Here is a 20,565-nt window from a genome sequence, read left to right as displayed (position 1 = left end):
GAAAATGGCCAGTGTCTATTTTTTTTTATTTTATTTTTTTATTTTCTAATGATTTCTAATTTTGGAGAACAAAGTTGACTAATTCACCATTCTTTGCCACAATTGCTCTACGGATAGACTTTTCCCCAAGCCATTTTTGACCTACTGGAGATTCTCTTGCTCTCCGTTCAATCTCTTCTGTATTACCTACCAGAGCAGCAGGCAAATTGACACTAAGGCGGGTCTTACCGTTAATCTTTTTGGGTGTGTATGTGTATATGTGGGTGTTTGTATTTGTATATAGACAAAAGAAAGAAAAAGGAAGAAAGTAAAATCGTATGCTTGTTAGAATGATTTCATTTTATCAGATCTTAATTCAATAAAATATATACGTTACCTGGATCATGCATTCGACATTGTCTTTTGCCAAGGCTTTGTCTTCCCATTTGGGCCACTCTTGTTGGAACACACTTTCCTTCTCTCCAAGCTCTTCCCAGCACTCTTCACCGACAGTTGGAGTCATTGGAGCCATCATCTTGACGATGGACTGGACAGCATGTTGATAAACAGGAGACGATGCCTCAACCTTTGAGCCGCTCACACAGTTGCTGAGCTTAATAAGATCCGAGATGGCGGTATTGAAGCCAAACGAGGTTGACATGGACTCAGTTACTTGCTTGATAGTCAAGTGAGTCGTTCGGTACATGTCTCGTTCTTCGCCAGTCATGGCCTCGAGCTCGGGCAACTCAAGCTTCAGGCGAGATTCGCCAGCTGTGGAAGACAGTTTGAGAACCTTTGCAATCCAGCGCTGCATGCCGATAATACTAGCATCATCCCACTCGAGCACTTCGGATGGGGGAGCCTTGTAAAGAATATGGAGACGAGTAGGATCTACACCTTGTTCTTCTACGACACTCTAAATCTCAAATTGGGTTAAAACGCCAAAAAAAAGTAGAGGAATAGGAAGGCAGATTTTTTTCTTTTTTCTTTTTCTCTTCTTCGATATATTAGTTCGCAGAGTTGTAAGAGGTACTTACGGTAGGATCAACACCATTATATTTACTCTTTGACATCTTTTCATATGAAATAGAAGGAGATTCTCCTGTTGCGATTATCTTTGGTTTATTAAAGTCTATTTTTTTAAATATATATATTGTTAAAGTTGGGATTTGGTGGTTTGTTTTTGTATTTGTTACCCTACCTGTCAAATCAACCTCTTCTGGCTTCAGGAATCTCTGTGTGACTGGATCCTTAAAGGTACGTCCGTGTACCATACCCTTTTGTTGTTGTTTTAATAAATGTGATCATGTATATGTATATACATATATATTATTGATTTACTATTTATTTACCTGAGTCAAGAGAACATTGAATGGCTCTCCATTGCCAGGAAGTTTATTGGGAGAAGGTGCGATAGCTCCTTGCTTGTACAAGAATTTTGAAAAGAATCGAGAATACAGCAAATGAAGAATGGCATGCTCAACTCCACCAATATAAATATCGACAGGTAACCTCTCTGAAGCAATCTTGGGATCAAATGGTCTGTTTAAAGTACAAACGAGTGAGTGAGTGAGTGAGTGAGTGTATTTTGATTTTTTTTTCACATATCTATACTTACAAGGAGGTGTTGTGAGGATCAGTATAACGCATAAAGTACCAAGAAGAATCTACAAAGGTATCCATAGTGTCGGTTTCTCTGGTAGCAGGTCCATTGCACCTATTTAAAAAACATATAACTGATTAGCTTTATCGTATACATAAGCCAAAAAAAAGTCATTTACTTTGGACACTTGCAGTTGAGCCAGTCAGTAGCTCTTGCGAGAGGTGATCCACCCTTTCCAGTAAAAGTCACATCAAGGGGGAGAGGAACGGGCAAGTCCTCTTGAGGTACAGGAACGACCTAAATCACATTATTTCATTATCTAATTAGCAAAGAGTATACTATATTGCATCTTTAAAGCTTTTCTCCATTTTTCTTTTAGAAACTATTTATGTTATTTACCTTGCAAGTGGGACAGTGGACAATTGGGATAGGAGCACCCCAATAACGTTGACGTGACAAGAGCCAGTCTTTCAATCGATACTATGAAAGGTGACGTATATGATCGTGTAAACAAAACTGTGTCGGTTGGATAAATTAATAGTGGTTACCTGAGTGGCAGAGTGACCAAAGCCAGCTTGAATCGCCTTTTTCAGGATAGCCTTTCCAGCTTCTTTTGACTTCATGCCTTTGTAAGGTCCCGAGATGCCAGTGAGAATACCATGAGCAGTAAAAGGCTCAGTAGGCTCTTCAGTGACACCTACTTCTTTAATGGGGGATTCGATTACAAACTTGATCTTGTCAACAACATTGTTAGCACGACAAAAGTCCCAGTCACGCTTGTCGTGAGCAGGTACACCCATCACAGCGCCGGTTCCATAATCTGAGAGGACATAGGGAGCCACGTAAATTGGAATTTGTTCGCTTGTAACAGGATGGCTAGCGTAGAGACCAGTAAATACACCTGTAAGAAACAACAACCAAATTTGTCAGTCTTGTGTTTTCTTCTCTCTCTCTCTCTAATATATATGTATATACCCTTTTTGCTTTCTTCTGCTTCTTCCATGTTCTGGACTTTGCCGAGATCTTCTACAAATGTCAATACTTCATCTGCCTGACCAGCGGGAAGACGCCTACCAGAATTAAAATTAGACTAAGCTTTGAGAAACCAAGTGAAGTATACTTACTCTCTTTTAATCAACTCATGTTCGGGAGAGACAACCAGATATTGGACACCATATAGTGTATCAGGGCGACTTGTGAATACCTTGAGAGGTGACACATTTTCTGCCAACTAATAAAAAATCATCCTTTTCTTTAGTTACAATTTACTATTTTTTTATTATATGATCCATTACTACTACTGTTGTTATTACTCACCACAGAAAACTCAAATTCAGCTCCCTGAGACTTTCCAATCCAATGGCGTTGCATTTGTTTCACGCGTTCGGGCCAGTGGGTTAATAAATCGATATCATTCAGCAAATCCTTTTGGGTAATTACAAGAATAAATAAAGTTAAATATCACACCTTATTTTATTGAATTTTATTGAATTTTCCTTTTAAACATTCTGATTTGATTTTATCATGTAACTATTAAAATAATATATAAGCAAATAGCTAAATAAATACCTCTGCAAAGTCGGTAACTTTGAAAAACCATTGTCTCAATTTCTTGCGCTCAACCAAGGCACCAGACCTCCATGATTTTCCTTCAGCATCAACCTGTTCATTTGCCAATACGGTTTGATCCACAGGATCCCAATTGACAACGGCTTCTTTTTGATAGGCCAAGCCAGCCTTGTACATCTCCAAGAAGATATATTGGGTCCATCGATAATAATCAGGATCGCATGTTCTGACTTCCTAAATAATACATGTGTATTGAATATATTTATTTAATACGATATAACCATTCTGTTTCGATTATTCAAAAAAAAAACTACTTTATATATATATATCTTTCCTCCTTTATAGCTTTAATGTGACGTTTTTTTATTCTTATTATTCTTACCCTTGACCAGTCAAAATCAATTGTCAATTTGCTCATTTGTTCTTTCATAGCAGCAATGTTTTTTACTGTCCACTCTGCAGGGTGAATACCACGTTCAATAGCTGCATTTTCAGCAGGAAGTCCAAATGCATCCCAGCCCATTGGATGGAGGACCTGCCAAAATAGAGTAGTAATAATAATGATAAGATAATCAATGAATTTTTAAACTTTTTTTTAAAAAAAAGATAATTATTATATATGCTTATATTTCTTTCTTAAAATAAAAAAGGTAGTATGATCCCCTCCTTTCCCCTCCTTTCTCTTCCCTTCCACTTTTCCCTACATTGTAGCCTTGCATGCGTCTAAAGCGTTGCAATGTGTCAGAAATTGTGTACACACGGACATGACCCATGTGTAAAAGGCCACTTGGGTATGGGAACATGGAGAGAACATAGTAACTCGGCTTAGAGGGATCTGCTGTGGAAGAAGGAGCGTCTGCCCAGCGTGCCTTCCATTTGGTTTCCATTGCAGAAAAGTCAATGGCATTAGCCTTTTTGGCAGGGCTTGCATAAGAACGTAGAGTATTTGTGCCAAGAGGCCTAAGTAGGCCTCGTGCACGACCTAGCGAGGAATGACAGCTAAACATTGCCCTAAATTAAATTTGAAGGAAATAACAAAAATAATAAAATAAGAAAAAGGCGGGTAAGGGGTAGTTTAATAATACAAAAAGGCAGTAGTGAGACTGTCATGGCCATAAATGTACCATGACAAGTCACAGCCGAGACAAGTAGAAGTACAAGATAAGTCAAGGCATACAAACGTATTGGTTGGTTGTTTGTTTGTTTGTTTTCTTTTATCCATACAGCTAATAACCCGCCGTTTCTTCTCCTTAAGATAGGAAAATAGTTTCATTGCCTCAAAAGCCTATCAATAAAAAGGATTCAAATTAAATAAACGTTCAAAAATCAAAAGAAATTAACCTAATGGATTTTCATTAAATTTTCTTTTTTATTTTTATTTATTTTTTGAAGAAAAAACGAGGTAGAGCGGTTGACCCCATTGGGACAGTTTAATAAGCAATAACCATACTATTCCAAGAAAGATAAAGCTGCTTGTCTAAGGTTATTTAAATATTTGATACTAAAAAAAAAACGTGACTCACACAAAAATTATACTTGTTATTTAGTTTTTTTCTTTATTTCATACTTTGTATACTCACCTTCTAATATTTATAATAATACTTCTTGCTGAAGATACCTATATTCTTTTTATATTGTTATCAATTTCAAGTATTCACTACCTGTCTATACTACCCGTTTATCTAAATTTATAAAGGTCTTTCAAATTTCTATAACTATCTTGATAGCCAAAAGTTCTCTTGTGTAAATTCAACTGTTATATAGTGTGCCATTTGATCCTTAACTTTACCTATTTCTCTACTGTTTATTTAAGTTAGGCACAAAATTACTATCATATATATGATGATGACAAGAATGTTTCTGATACCATTGAATTATTTAAAATATATGATGTCTATGAAATATTTAAAGCACCTAGAGCCCTTAAATCCATTAGGGTCCTTGTAACCCTAATGCCCCTAACACCCCTAATAACCCTTAAAGCACCTAAAATCTTCAAAGGTTTTCAAAGCTACTAAATTCTTTGAATTATCTGATGTTTTTTGATATAGTCAAAGCTTTATTTAGTAGAGAAATAAGATTTTTATTTACTTTAAATTTAAACAGCAACCTAACTTTCAATGCTTATTATACATTTTTCTTAGTTGATGTGATTAAAGAAAAAAAAGTGGAAAAATTAGAAATTCTTTAGATTTCCTTGTTGTTAGACAACACGATTAGATTCTGCTCCAACAAAAACATATCCTAGTCAATAAATTACTTTCTTCATACCTTTCAAAAAGTCATCGATTTCTCCTTTTAAATATTGGGCTAGTTTAAAGAAGGTTCTTGCTACTTTGCCTATCCATATTATTCATTTAAGTTGGGCGCACATTTACTATTATCTATATTATATCCGATATTCAAAGCTTCCCTCCACAGCTAATTGTTTACTTGCTCTTATTGTTCATCTCAATTGGGAACACAAGTATATTGCGAGTTACCTATGCGAGAATAATTCATGAGCTTGCTTTAAAAATATAGAGGAACCAAATGTAAGTCATGCGCAGAGATATCTCCCTTTTTCTTTAATAATATGTATGCTTTTTATTATTGTCATATTGTTTACATATAAAAGTACACATGTAACGAGTAACATTGGATAGTAGACCCATATTTTCCTTGGAATTGAGCTACTGTCAAATAGAAGGGGCACATTAGGTGATATTATTATTATTACTTTGCTGCTATTTACATTTTACAAGGTTACTTGTCATTACAGATTATAATATTAAGTATATTAAATGGCTCGCGAATCGTAAACTTTATCTACTCTTTCTGAAAATTATTGCTGTAAAAGTGGAATGCACCAAATGCACCAAAAAATATCAATTTAGCAGAGAAATGGATAGAAACTTGCACCAATAACTACCGGAAATAGTTTACTGCAAAAGACAAAGGTTGTATTTTTTTAAGGAGAAAATCAATATACTATCTGTAGAGTGATTTCCATGCCCTTTGACACTTCAATTACAGCAGCTGTATATAATAAGGAGAATCTTTAGGGAGCCAGAAGTTTTGAGGGTATAATACTGTCAAATAAGGGTTACAAGAACAAAAATCACATGTAAGTCATCATTATAAAAATTTTTATAGCGAGACAGCCTGTTATGGTTTATGTGATAGAGTGGCTCAAACAGCTAAAATAAAAAGAGAATACATATATATATATATACTGATCTAATTTAACAAATTCCTTGCCAATTGGGAACCTGTTCTCTCGAGAAAGATTAAAAGAAAATACAAGTGGTATGTAGAAGTGATCGTTATTGCTTTCATATTTTGATATTTATATAAATATTAAGATGCTGGTATAAACTATACTTCTTTGCATACTACCAATGAATAAGTAAAAGTAATGTAAATAGATAAACACCGTTGGAGTTCATTTTCACAGTTTTTTAGGCTTTTCTAAAGGTCATTACTTAAGTTCTTTACATTATTGATACAATAAATATTTGAAAAGATATTAGATGTTTAGATCAGCCGTAAGTTTCAAGACACATGCAACGTGCCAAGAGGAATACATTTTCTTTAACCAATATTCGTCCTTAAAGATTAGTATCTGCGGAAATTTGAATTATTATTTTTTGTTCACATCTTGCAAATCAATTATTCTACTTTGCTTTAGATTCAAATCGTAAGCTATTATCTATATAAGCTTGGGTTTATTTTATTTTACTTTCTTCTTTGAAAAGAGTTCAGCATATAAATTTTACTCAGAACTCATGATTTGTTTTGGTGAATATCAGTCCGTGGTATACTCTTCTATATCGCCACATCTGAATTCGCCGTACCCTTTGTAAAGTTCACCTATCCAACTAAAATGAGATGGTTTGTTGGATTCTAGAGTTTGAGTTTTGCTGAGCTGAAAGTCCTGATAGTATTTTCGTGCGATATCAGCTCCCTCCTCATCGAGTATATCGGTTCTGTCTACTATGTATACCGAAGGTATCTCCTCGAATTCGTATGAGAAGATCCAAGCAATATTTTGAGGTGCTGCTATTTGGTACTTTGAACCAATCTCAACCTTTTCTATTTCGTCTTTTACATCTGATAGCGAAGGGTCGTTTAATCGAGACAGAAGTGTCATGCTGATAATATTTTCTTCGTTCCTTTGCATCTCTTGGTGTGATGTACCGTATTTAACCTTTTCAACGTGCAAAGTCTTTAAGAAAGTATGTGTCATATCGAGTAGCAAACATCCGTTCTTTTGAGAAAAAGATCCCGTGATCCACACTTCGCACAAACTCATATGCTGCAGGCTTCTACACCTCAAAGAGATGTGATTAAATACTTCGGAGGTTATAGAACATCTATGTAAGTCCAAAGTCTGTAGTCCATGCTGCTGTTTTAGTTCCCCGTTTTTCGTTTTTAGATTAACAAACATTTCTGAGCTAAGAAGTTTCAGATGCTTGAGGGCCACACATTTGTTCAATATATCATCCATATTAAAAGTCCCGCCACGGCCATAGATGCAAAGGTCCGTCAAAAATTGGCAGCAAGGAAATAGCTTTGGTGCCGGAATTTGGTGATTATCGTTATATGTAAACCCTGTAACCGAAAGAGTATTGAGTGTTCCCGAAAAGGATTGTAGAATTCTGCCGATATGCATTGTATATAAGTTACTGCTCTGATGATCTTGTCCTGTGCTTAACGTCAAATGTTTTATAGGAACTCGTAATGGATAAAGCAATTCCCATAAAATAAGGTCAAACGACTCAAAGGTTTTGTTGGCCACAAATTTGAATGTTTCTAAGTGCTTTAATGCGTTTGGATTGGAGTGAAAAAGAGATATGACCTTTTGTCTCTGATCAGGATCTATCGATTCATGACGTGCACCCAAGATATTCAGCTTTAGAGAACGCAGGTTTGGATACTTGTAGCCAAAATAGTATAACCACAAAGGATTCCATTTATTCGTATTTCCATTTCCATTTTCGTATTTGTATTTCTTCAAATTTATATCAATGGACGTCATGCTAAAAGCCGGTGTCGTATTTGGGATTATGTCCAGTGTAGCCAAAAAGTCGGGACAGAGAGATATTCCGGCCTTGAAAGAAGATAGTTCTTGCAAGCTTTGGTGCATACTATCAAAGTCAGTCACATCAAGAGCAATGTAATAATTCGGTTTATCCGCACGTATTTCTAACTTCTGGAGCATGGTACATGTATTTATAAACTCAAGGATGTATTTTCCCGAATGCATATCTTTATTTTCGTTTCTTCCAAGTGTTAGGCTTGCATTTTCCCTGGCTTTTGCCATCATCGCCCTTATGTCTTCCATTGTTATACGTGGATGTAAATCTTCATAGCTTACACTCTTTAGACACAGATACTTCAAATTTGGCATGCATCTAATCATGTCAATAACTTGAATATCTGACATGTCTGCCTCCACAAAACAGTCATATATGCATAGATTGTGAACCCAGGCGCCGGGTGATACGGATTCATTTTGGGTGGCTTTAATAATCGAGAACGTTTCTTTGAAGGTTTCAAATGAATAGGCATGCATGTCTTTCCACAGAGCCTTTTGGAATGGGTACACCCACCCCTTGCAAGAAATGGCACAAGAAGACTTGTCCGCCTCCGATAGATAATCAGCAATCCGTGTAAGAATATCGGGTGGTAGATCGGAAGGAGTCATAATGCTAGCTTTAGAAAGAAAAAGCGAGAGAAAGAAAAGACTGAAAGCAAATTGCTCGAAATGACTATTTAATCCCAATAAAAATAAAATAAAATAAAATAAAATAAAATAAATAGCTAGAAAAGGAGAAAGATAAAAAAACCAGAAGACACTGATAATGTGAGTTTCAAGCTTGGGTACACTTGAATTATTGGAGTAACCATAAAGATGTACAGGGCGCAGTCTACCCTCTACACACAAAATAGCATAGGATAAAGATGAATATTGTACACATACAAGTATTGTTGGTAGATAATAGGCATACACTCATAAAGCTAATATAAGTCGCTATTCCCAGTTTAATTTTTCTTTTCTTTTGGATTTAATAAAGGATGTCTACTATGAAGCATAAGAAGCAAACGGCTTGTTAATTTGGTCTTTGTGACACATTCTCTCTTCTTGATAAGGGAAGATATATATAATAAGAGCAGCCAAAGAATTGGAAAGGAATTCCAGAAGGCTGATTGCTCTCAGCTTTTCCAAAAGTGATTGGATAAACACTCGCAGTCAAAAACGTTTCTACCCCTGTAAAAAATGCTTGAAAAACAAGAAAAATTATCCTCATTTTATTAACTGTGTCCAATATGCAAAACATAGATTTCCCAGAAAACACCCACAGATTATATGAAAGAAAGATGATCACTAGGAGTGAGAGTGCATTATGTACATACATTTAACCAACTTAGGCGTACCCCAGATCTCGTTGGTATTTCTTCATGAGTCTCTCCACTGTAAAATACATAATTAAGAGAGTGGACAAAACAAAATCCTCGGAGCCAAGACATTGATCCAAAAAACCTAGAAAAATAGATGAGATAATAGAAAGACACACCTGCCTCATATTTTGGGCTGATATCCTCTTTTAAAAACATGAAATTATTTGACTGTGGAAAGAAAATAAAAGCATGAAAGAGAGTTGCCAACAAATTCAGAAGGTAATATATACAAATAAGGGACGGATCACTGTAATAAAACTCGGGTCTATCCAACAGTAAATATATGGGGTAAAGTATATATATATAGAAAAGACATATATTTCAAGAAATATGCTTATAATTATCGCAAAGAGTAGTTATAAGTCAGTGACGATGTAATAGATGTATAAGCAAAAATAATAAAGGATCGGATCAATAAAATAAGGATAGATAAGGATAAATATTTTATATCAGAACAATCTATACTACTTTGTTGTAAAGCTCTTCTAAAGCAGTAACAATGATGAGATACAATGCACAAGGGTATGTCTTGTGCAAGAGATTGAAGTAAATCCTGCAAAGAGCGTCGTACTTCTTTACAGGATGTTTGTAGCCTGAGCGGAATAAAAAAAAGCATACACACCGTGTCAGTTACTAGTCGTTTATTTGTAGAAACAAAATGAACTAATATATGTAACCTAAATGTGACATATATATATATGCATGTTTAAAGACGAATATTGTGATTAAGATAAAAGAGAAACATATTTATATCTTTGCACTATTGTTATAAAAGCACCCTTATGAGTAAGTGTCCAATGAATATCAATGGATTACAAGATATGCATGCATGTGATATATAGCATAAACAATTTCTCGATAGTTTACAAACATAGCGATCTGTTCATTTAAGCTTCAATAACTTTAAAATATAAAAGTCTCTATTTTTTACTTGGCTCAAAATTTGTAGCAAATAGCTCGCATTACTTTTTAATATTCTACGAGGTAGAGCGGTTGACCCCATTGAGACAGTTTAATAAGCAATAACCGTACTGTTCAAAGAAAGAGAAAACTGTTTGTCTAAGGTTATTTAAATACTTGATACCAAAACAAAAAACAAACATAACTCATACAAAAATTAAAACTTTGGGTTCAAATAAAATAGCAATAATTGCACTTGTTATTTAGTTTATTTTTTTCTTTATTTAATAATTTGAATATACTCATCTTCTAACATTAATGATAATACTTCTTCCTAAAGTTTCTTATGTGCTTTTTATACTGTTATCAATTTTAAGTATTCACTACCCATTTGCACTACCCATTTGTCTAAATTTATGAAAGCCTTTCAAATTTATATAACTGTCTTGATAGCCAAAAGTTCTCTTGTGTAAATTCAATTGCTATATAGTGTATCATTTGGTCCTTAACTTTACCTACTACTCTACTATTTATTTCAATTGGGGACACAATTGCAATTGTATATAGTATATGCATAATAATAATGTATATATGATGATGACAAGAATGTTTCTGATATCATTGAATTAGTTAAAATCTCTGATGTCTATGAAGTCTTTAAAACATCTAAAATCTTCCAAGTCTTTAAAGTCTCTTAAGTTTCCAAGGTTTTCAATGCTACTAAACTCTTTGAATTATCTGATGTTTTTGATATAATCAAAGCTTTATTTAGTAGAGAAATTAAGTTTCCATACTTATTATACATTTTTCTTAGTTGATGTGATTTAAGAAACAGAGAAAGTGAAAAATTAGAAAATCTTTAGATTTCCATGTTGCTAGACAATGCGATTAGATTCTTTTCATATGAAAAAAATATTTCAGTCAGTAAACTACTGTCTTCATACCTTTCAAAAAGTCATTGAGTAATCTCTTTTAAATATTGGGCTATTTTAAAGAAGATTCTTGCCACTTTGCTTGTCCCTATTGTTTATCTTAATTGGGCGCACATTTACCATTGTATATAGTACATGCAAGAGTAATTCATAAACTTGCTTTAAAAGTATAGAGAAGAAGATATAAGAAAAATTTAGAGCAGAAACACTTGTTGTTTTAGAGAGAGGTTTTTATCATTCTGGTGTATTGTGCAAACCAAGATAGTGAATAAGTGAGTATGTATGTATGCGTTTTTCTTAAATGATTTTTTAACTAATTAATTAAATCATTTTAAACAAATAGTATATGCATTTTTATGTAGGTTACTTTGAGTTTACCAAGTGCTATTAACCTTTTGAATAATAAAACCATGAAAATTAAATTTGCAGATGTCATAAAATATGAAAACCAAGGTGTAAAAATAATACGAGAAAATAAGAAGTCGGGAATTGAGTTACAGCGGCGACATTCCCGTATTGTGGGTTGTGCATGTTCCCCATTAAAACATAAAAACATAAACTAAAGAAAATATAAGCAGAAATATCCTTTGTATCTACTACTTTGGTTAAATTCTAAGCAAAAATGTAAATTCATAGACCATGTAACTAAGCTGATTATGTTTCAATAATAATCTTTAACCAATCAAATACAACATCCGTGCAACTTTCGATAGTTGAGGTTCTGTAACAGACCTCACATTTCTTCAAAATATATGCATTGTGTGTATGCGCATGCTGTATGAGATAAAGTGTGGCCTGTGCTTACCTGTAATATTAATTCCACCCCTTTATATATATAGTTTGTACAAATGAAATAAAACATGCATGGTATGATATGACAGATTCACACCATTCACAATAACTAATTTTTGCACATAAATTTACACTCTAATTATCAGATTATTCGATCCACAATCATCATCACTACATTCAAATACACATATTTCTAAATATTCATACAATTGGAAGCTTTGTTTCACGGCTTGTTTTTTTTATTCCAGAAAAACGCCATTTCAAGCACTGTGATCTTTGTACAGATACATATACAGATAAACATATCTTCAATTTCTGGTACAACATGTTATTAACGCGCATAAGAAACGAATGGCTGTATTTTCCATGGATTTATTCAAGAAATAGTGAAAATGATAAATAAATATATATCATTTAGAAGACAAGAGCGGCACCCTTGGTCTTCTTATCACCACCCAACTCGAAGTGCTTGCAACGCTTGATGGACAACTGCATCTTGTACTTGCAGGCGGTGCACTCAAGACGGAGGACGATCTTCTTGGTGGTCTTGGCCTAATGAAGTAACAAAAAAAATAATCTCAGCCATCCTGTTTCTCCCAATTCCAATTCAATTTCCCATGATAATGATACTACTACTAATCCACATTCTGATAGTTTCATTTGGCATGTTTCGTACCTTCTTGTGGAAGACGGGCTTGGTCTGACCACCATAACCGGACTGCTTACGGTCGTAACGTCTCTTACCCTGGGCGAAAAGAGAGGCCTTACCAGCCTTGTACTGGGTCACCTTGTGGGGGGTGTGCTTCTTGCACTTACCGCCCTTGCAGAAGGTGTTTCTGGTCTTGGGAATGTTGACCTAATCATCCACAAAGAAATAAATTTTCAAGACAAAAAAAAACGTCCATTCGGTCGTCTGAGGTCGTGCGTTTGGATGGATGGATTGATGGATATGTGTGTTTGTGTGTTTGTGTATATATGTATGTGCGTCTTCTTTTTTGGTGATTGATCCCATGGATCTATATACTCACCATGGTAATTCAACAGTATGCCAAAAGAGAGGGATCCAGTTTCGGTTGGCTAGGACCATTTTACCCCCGAAGCGTGCATTGATGGGCCGATCCACACTCGGTGACTGTCCGGTTAGTAGATTCACCGGACATGATAGACACACACACGCACACACAGACACACACACATACACATATCCTCAACTCCTTTGACAGCATTTTCTTTTCCCCCTTTATATTTCATTTCTTATTATTATTATTTTACTAAGGGTATTTATGTGTATATAAAAATACTTGCTTTTGAAGTAAGATAAATTGTTTCGTTTTGTTTTGTTTTTCATTAGTATTTTTTTATTTCAATATTTCTCAACTTCTTTATGTCTCATAGTCAGCTCAAAAGAGCCAAGAATTAGCTTATAATTATGGGATGATCTTGGCATACACACACACACACACATACCTTACAAAGGCAAAAATAAAAATAAAGGGTGAATAAACTTGCTGCCAAAATAGCCTGAGTTGCACTCGGGCGGTGTTAAAACCAAATGGAACTGAAGAAAGTAGCACAAGTCATCAATGCACTCGTTTGTCTCTAGTTCTCTCCCCGCAACAACAACAACATACACAGAAAACGTGTTGATTGTTGACATTATGTCTTTGCCATCAGCCATCCGTCTACCAGATGATGACAATAATGAACCTCCCCGTCGTCATCTCGGCTTCTCGGGTTGCTTTTCGTGCCTACCTTCATTCAACTCTCCCATCCGTCTACCCGATGACGATCCAAAACCTTCTAACATTGCCAATTACTCTCCAATAATTCCACCTCAACAAGATCAACCCGACCATGCTTTCCACCGACTCTCTGCAGAGCCCAACCGTTACTTATCCCGAAATCCCTTTGGAGCTCAGGAACAAGAACCACCTTCCGTCAAGTGTTTGACAGTGCAAGACTCTACACCAAATGTTGTCGAGGTTAGGGGCCATACCTTTCTCATAAAATAATAACAATCAAATATTATTATTCTTTTGCTAAAACAAAAGTAAAACCAAAAAAATCCAAAATTCTTGATTTTCTTTTTTTCTATTATTAACTCTTTAATAATGATCTTTCTTTTTTGTAGGCTGAAGAAGTATTTGGTGAACAAGAACTTATGGATGTACCAATATCTACAAACCGCCATGCGTATGATAATGAGCCAGACTGGACAGAAATGGACCAAGACCTCTTTAACAGCGAACCATCTTCACCGTTGGCCGCACCTGCAGCTCAACTGCAGTTCTCCGACAAAGGTTCAGCAAGAGAATTATCAGCTGTTGTCCCCTTGCCTGGTGTGATGTTTGAGCAAGTCGATCTAAGCACGTCCAGACAAAATGCCCAAATTGAGGCACTTGTTGACGAGACACCCGCTAAAGAAGCGGCACCGCCTCTTCCTCTGACCGAAGCATCACTGCCGATCTCAGTGCCTTTAAAAAAACAAGATGAACCTCTAGAAACACACCGCTCAACCGTGTCATCTGTGGCACATTCTATACTAGGAGACAAATTGGAAGATCTTACAGAAAAATTGGCTTATATCCGCAAGAATATCATAATGAAAGTAGAAGACGACGAAGACTGGGATGAACCCCAAGATAGTCCAGCCATTTCCCATTCATCTCCATTAGGGTATCCTGTCACACCAAGTATGAGTATACAGAAAAATACCCAGCCAAGAAGGTAAGAGAAATAATAATAATAATAGTAATTAAAGGGTTTAATATCGTGTATTTTAGTATTGTTGTTGTTCTGGTTGTTATTTATACATATGTGTGATTTTGGCCTTATTTTTTTGTTAGACCTTCATATGATCCCCTCACATCTTTCTTTAGTAAATCGCCCGATACCACAACGTCTAGATCAATAGACCCCGAGCCATCCGTACCACGCCCTCGTCTCCATCGTAGATCGAGTTCACTTCTCGATGAGGTTGGTCCCACAATTGCACGTTTTATGCACCAAATAGGTGGCGAAGAAGGACATTCATTTTCTCCATCCTCCTTCTTTGCTGCGCTGGCTGGTCCATCGCCATCAGAGGACACCGACAGAGAAGGAGACGAATCTAAACAGGCACACGGTCGACCACATATGAAATCAAGACCTTCAGATATGGCAGCTCATTACCCAACATTGGAAGAAGAGAGTGGAGCAGAAGACGATTTTGAAGACCTTTTTGACTTTAGCAAGGTTATTGAGATGGGAAAGAACGTCCGTACATTCACAGATGATGTTGTGGACAGTGGGATGCGTATTATAAATGATGTCACTAGCCGTATAAAACACCCAGAACAACATTCTGATTCTCAAGAAGATCATAACGCATGGATGCTTGAAAATGAATCATTCATATAGTTTTATTATTTTATTTATTTTTTGGTCATTTATTTCTATACTTTTTTTTTGTTCTTCTTCTTTTTCAGTTTATATAGCATATTCAATCTCTCTTTCTTCTTTTATCTTAATATACATTTATCATTTAGCCTATATGACTATGAGCTACACGAACACTTGAGATCCACACCCCACTACGAATAGACAATAGTATATTAATAACAAATCAAAGGGTTAAGAAGATATAAGAAGAAGAAGAAAATTTTACCTCTGGGACCCCAGTATTGATCCACTTTTCAATACGTTGGTCTTCATAATTATCCTCAAAAGGATCCACACAGGCTTTCAAGCAAGAGTCCAGAACGCCTCTTGCTTCTTCATCCGAAAGATCTTCGAACGCATTTACTACATCCTGGGCAATCCAATTACGCAACACGAACCGTGGATTTACACGGTTCATTCTCTTTCTCTTGTCACCGTATTTTTCTGGTCCTTCTTCCAAAAGTCTATGGCGATAGATCGAAAGCCAGGTCTTCAATTGGGACTTGCTGTCTTCCAACACACCTGGATCTTGAGTGACGATCGATAGGGTTTCCAAAGCCTTTTTGGTGTCTTGATCTTCGCCCGCATCTGTGATTGGATAATCGGCCAGAGATCTGAAGAAGCTATGGTAGTCTACCGCATATTCTGTCAGCCAATCCAAGAGAGGAATGACAATGTCATCCATGTCATCTTTATTCGAGTTCGTGAATCCAAGTTTGGATCTCATCTTCTCGGTCAGGTCGGCCATAAACCAATCCGAAAAGTCATTGGTCAGTATCTTGGTGACCTTCTCCCGGCCGGCCTCCCGGTAGGCATCCAGGGTTTCTTTGCTGGTTAATTCAAGGTCATCTCTGCCCTTGATTGGATACACAATGCTGTCTGCTGCATCTCCTGCTCCGATCAACTCAAATAATGGAATGGATAATTTGAAGAGGTTCAATACGCACACAGTAGGTTGTCGTTTAAATGAATACACTATAAAAGCACAGTAATACACACACAAAATAAATAAGTACAAAGACACACAAACAGATAAGCAAATACATACTCCCTGTGTGGTCAGAATGGTTACAAATATTTTCAGGATCGTAAAAATCGAGGATTTGAAATGGTCCATAGTCCAAAGTAAGACCTATCGAAGAGAAAATCTAAGTAAGGGGACATCGTTGACTACCTACAACAAAGTGGGTCAAATAAAACGTACCTAGAATTGACATATTATCTGATATATACACAGTTGATGAGTATTATAATACGTATAAATCACATTCCTATATCGTACACACCTGTATTCATAACGCCATGACAGAATCCTAAAGAAAATGATTTTCCATCAGTATATTTTTCTTATTTTTTTGCTGCTCGACATCGTATTATTATAAGGAATTAAATAAAATACGTACCAATCGATTGCCATTCTGCGACCATTTTGGCTGTTCTTTTTGTTACACGTGTAAAGAAGCGTTCATACTTGTTGCCTTCTTCTGTCCCTTTCTCTTCCGGGAGTACATTTTCAATGGCATAATCGGCCAAGTTTCTGACGTTCTCCATATCGCCACGAGAGAAGAATATTTCAAAGTTACCAAACCGAAGCCAAGAAGGTGCCATACGAGCAACTGTAGCTCCTCGTTCAGGTTGCTTTGCCTCTAAAAATATTATAATTATTATTATTTTATCACTTGTTGTTTACTACAATATTTTCTCTCCTCCTCATCCTCTTCGGTATTCTTAATTTGTACGAATATAAATAAATAGTTTTTTGTACCTGGAGGTGCATCTTGTCTATATACTCGTTTTCCAGTTGCTGTCAGTGCAAGAGATCGTGTGGTAGGTACACCCAAGGCATACATATGCTCCGAGACAAGAAATTCACGAATACTGGATCGTAGAACAGCAAGACCGTCACCAAATCGGGAAAAAGGAGTTCGGCCTGCTCCTTTCAGCTGAAGCTCAAATTTGTCACCTTTACTAGACACAGTTTCAAATAAAGATATCGCACGCCCGTCTCCCAATTGACCCGCAAATTGTCTATACTTTAAGTTAAGTCATTGGACATATATAAAGTTTTATAAATAAATCATTTACCCAAACTGATGACCAGCATAACAGAGAGCCCAAGGTCGGGTACCTTCTAGAATCTTATTTCCTGCAAATACATGAGCAAATGCCTCTGTTTTAGATTCTTCGGGATCAAGCTCAAGATCCTGTACTGCATAAGAGGACACAGCTAGTACTTTGGGATTTGGGCTGGTCTCTGGAGGAACATAAGCAAAGACAGCATTGTGTACTGGACGAGAAACTCTCAAAAGGCTTTCAGAATGCGATCCCTCGGTGGTAGAGGATGTATGGGAATCGGCTGGTAATGAGCGAGTAAATACACTGGGACGTATAGGAAGTGATTCTAGAGAACGAGCTGTAAAGGCACGCAAATACATTGCGAGGAATGGAATAACTTTTTTTAAAAAATAAATAAATAAAGTGAATAGAGACTAGTGTATGATTCTGTGTGTGTGTGTATGTGGTGGGGTTTTTTTAGTTATACTTTAAGCCAGTCATAATCTATGCGTGACAGGTATTACCCCACTACATCTCCACTCATCCATACATCCCATCCACATACAGAGTTTCGCATTCAAAGATGAGAAAATCAAATCAATTTTTTGAGGTAGTTTGAGGTTTGAAAAAAAATGTGATCAGTAACGTCCGAACAACGGCATAATGATGGTATATATTATATACATACAGTAAAGAGGATGTAAATTTGTATTCAGTGTCATTTGGGATCAGCACATTGATCCTTTAATTTTAATCACATTTTACTCTATCTATCTTTAGTATCTTGTCCTAAAATACAGTTTATTATCATTATTATCATTATTATTAGTATTAAACATTATTGAAAAGAGGTTCTCTTTTCCAATTTTACATAGTTTAAATTATATCATGGATTATAGATATAATAAATTTGACAAATATTACTGAAATATGTTTGTTTTTTTTTGTTTTATTGGGTCCACCCAGTAGAGTTATAGTTTTCTTGGTCAGGTTCATGGTGGGGAACACGTCCTTCGGCAATCAGGCGACGACGTTCTTCTTCTACAGAATTAAGGTAAAAGTCTGTTCGATCCCGATAGAGTATATAATGCTGGACGATAAACACCAAATCGAATGCAATTGCGACAAATCCCAGACCACTTTATACATTTTTTTTTTAGTTTTTGTTTGAATAATAGTTAGTTGGTTATAGTGCAATTTGACAATATATATATATATATATATACTTTGACTTTTTGAATACTTACAATTTTACGGGATCCTTTATTAAAGTAAAGGAGTACGTGAAAGAGATAGCAAAAGGTTGTATTAGTTTGTATATAATTTAGGACTATTATCATTTGCTTAAAAAAGATTAAGGCATGGTTTTATTTTCTTACCCCTGATACACCACTCCAGTCACCACTAATAGAAGCATCCAGTAAGAGCTGACCGATAGACAGTGCACCACCAGCAAAATCCTATTAATTGATTGATTAGTTGATCAATTAATTTAATTGTGTATATAGAAATATACATGTATCTAACAGATCATGGATTTCTCTCTCTCTCTCTCTCTCACTTACCAAAAGGATATTGTAGATACTCCAACCAACAGTAGATTTACGCTTGTAATTCAGCCAAACCTACAAAACAATTACCAATTGTGTGAATGGGTAAGTAAATGAATACGTTTTCCACCTCTTTCTTCCATTAATAATCAGGCTGCTTTTTATTTCCCAAATATTTATATATATAATATACTTTACTTGAGGAAGGTATTTGATAAAACTAATGGCCAGTTTAACATAGCTCAGGTAGTACATCAGGTCGATCCATAGTATGCCATTAAACTCGACTGCCAGCAATCCAATTCCAGCACCAACAATTGGAATGCTGATCAAGACTGTAGCGGTTGTCGATAATTTCTGAGCCTCTTCTTTCTAATAGACATGTATATGATATTCAAGTAATTAATTTATGAAATGAATGTACATATCTCTTTTTTATTATTATTATATATATATATAAGACTTGCCTTGTAAATAAACGTTTGTCCGAGTGTAAAGGATGAGATCAAGAAAGCATGGACAGCAAACATGACATCGTTGGCACGTACAAGATTACCGCTTGAATGATTCCTTTGTTTATCTGTTATATACATATAAATAAATTGGAATTTAGAATATCAATTAACTGACATTTAAGCTTCTTCTTTTAATATATATATATTGGAACTTGCATTGTTCTTGGATCGTTTCACTGAAGAAAAAGGCGACGTTGAATATCTTGAAGAATTTGTTGTCGTTTTATATGTTATATATATATATATTATTATTGATAAGCTTTATTTATATTAGATTTATAAATGTCATGGATTAATTTACCGAATAGCAAAGGAAACCAAGGACATTGTAATACAGGAAATCAATTGATAATCCTTGAACACTAAGTAAGATCAATTAATTATTTAAATTATTTTTGATTAAAGATATCGAACAATATTATTAACAATAAGTGTACATTTGTATTATTATATATTTATATAATAAAATACCTCTTGCGTTGCCAGTTGAGAATTGCTTGAGGATAGAAGCTAACCGACCAAGACAAGAAGTATGTCTATTGAAAGATAAGGCAACATTTTGTTTTATTCAAATCAATAAGTAAATAAAAAATAAAGTCGTGAATGTAATGGTGATTACCCAGCCAATGATGTTCGAAACTACATTCCATCCAACCGAGGAAGTTTCTCGAATTGCAGGCGCCATTCCTTAAAGTATATATAAGCAATTCTTTATAGAAAGTAAAAGTGAAAGAGAAGCAAGAAATGGTTGTCTGGAATAAAGATAAGCTCAAATATTTCAATAACCAAATATATACTTTATTTTA

At 35.4% G+C, this 20,565-nt stretch overlaps 6 protein-coding genes across 6 annotated transcripts; 1 reads left to right on the top strand and 5 right to left on the bottom strand.

Annotated features, from left to right (window-relative positions):
• Positions 1–55: 55 nt before the first annotated feature.
• PHYBLDRAFT_68027 (hypothetical protein) lies at positions 56–4,158 on the bottom strand (the record flags this gene model as incomplete). Its single annotated transcript, XM_018441876.1, has 15 exons — positions 56–235; positions 377–895; positions 1,017–1,111; positions 1,181–1,256; positions 1,332–1,521; positions 1,598–1,696; positions 1,761–1,879; positions 1,982–2,062; positions 2,131–2,483; positions 2,558–2,652; positions 2,707–2,813; positions 2,900–3,007; positions 3,152–3,385; positions 3,534–3,686; positions 3,856–4,158. The coding sequence occupies 15 exons, from the start codon at positions 4,156–4,158 to the stop codon at positions 56–58; spliced, it is 2,712 nt and encodes a 903-aa protein (XP_018295204.1).
• Positions 4,159–6,938: 2,780 nt separating this feature from the next.
• PHYBLDRAFT_165653 (hypothetical protein) lies at positions 6,939–9,751 on the bottom strand (the record flags this gene model as incomplete). The annotated part of the gene is made up of 3 exons (XM_018435274.1): positions 6,939–8,904; positions 8,983–9,070; positions 9,712–9,751. 3 exons carry the CDS (start codon positions 9,749–9,751, stop codon positions 6,939–6,941), a joined length of 2,094 nt encoding a protein of 697 aa, XP_018295203.1.
• A 2,673-nt stretch (positions 9,752–12,424) lies between these two features.
• PHYBLDRAFT_131889 (hypothetical protein) lies at positions 12,425–13,268 on the bottom strand. The gene is made up of 3 exons (XM_018429451.1): positions 13,248–13,268; positions 12,896–13,075; positions 12,425–12,771 (listed from the first exon to the last, which is right to left on the bottom strand). The coding sequence occupies exons 1-3, from the start codon at positions 13,248–13,250 to the stop codon at positions 12,634–12,636; spliced, it is 321 nt and encodes a 106-aa protein (XP_018295202.1). The 5' UTR covers positions 13,251–13,268; the 3' UTR covers positions 12,425–12,633.
• A 609-nt stretch (positions 13,269–13,877) lies between these two features.
• PHYBLDRAFT_165652 (hypothetical protein) lies at positions 13,878–15,618 on the top strand (the record flags this gene model as incomplete). The annotated part of the gene is made up of 3 exons (XM_018435273.1): positions 13,878–14,201; positions 14,351–14,946; positions 15,066–15,618. The coding sequence occupies 3 exons, from the start codon at positions 13,878–13,880 to the stop codon at positions 15,616–15,618; spliced, it is 1,473 nt and encodes a 490-aa protein (XP_018295201.1).
• Positions 15,600–18,074, bottom strand: PHYBLDRAFT_180347 (hypothetical protein; the record flags this gene model as incomplete). Its single annotated transcript, XM_018438300.1, has 8 exons — positions 15,600–15,791; positions 15,866–16,614; positions 16,688–16,771; positions 16,844–16,861; positions 16,926–16,952; positions 17,043–17,285; positions 17,405–17,667; positions 17,725–18,074. The coding sequence occupies 8 exons, from the start codon at positions 18,072–18,074 to the stop codon at positions 15,756–15,758; spliced, it is 1,770 nt and encodes a 589-aa protein (XP_018295200.1). The 3' UTR covers positions 15,600–15,755.
• Positions 18,075–18,343: 269 nt separating this feature from the next.
• On the bottom strand, positions 18,344–20,444 carry PHYBLDRAFT_131886 (hypothetical protein; the record flags this gene model as incomplete). The annotated part of the gene is made up of 10 exons (XM_018429450.1): positions 18,344–18,833; positions 18,942–18,955; positions 19,074–19,154; positions 19,260–19,319; positions 19,443–19,609; positions 19,708–19,814; positions 19,912–19,961; positions 20,061–20,121; positions 20,231–20,295; positions 20,379–20,444. The coding sequence occupies 10 exons, from the start codon at positions 20,442–20,444 to the stop codon at positions 18,644–18,646; spliced, it is 861 nt and encodes a 286-aa protein (XP_018295199.1). The 3' UTR covers positions 18,344–18,643.
• Positions 20,445–20,565: the final 121 nt, after the last annotated feature.

The sequence above is a fragment of the Phycomyces blakesleeanus genome, assembly GCF_001638985.1.
Source record: "Phycomyces blakesleeanus NRRL 1555(-) unplaced genomic scaffold PHYBLscaffold_5, whole genome shotgun sequence".
Taxonomy (NCBI): domain Eukaryota; kingdom Fungi; phylum Mucoromycota; class Mucoromycetes; order Mucorales; family Phycomycetaceae; genus Phycomyces; species Phycomyces blakesleeanus.
This window is presented reverse-complemented; position numbering and strand designations above follow the sequence as displayed.

Coding starts and splice junctions, on each gene's coding strand:
- PHYBLDRAFT_131889 (XM_018429451.1), bottom strand. Junction 12,772..12,895: donor AGCCCGTCTTCCACAAGAAG/GTACGAAACATG, acceptor TTACTTCATTAG/GCCAAGACCACCAAGAAGAT.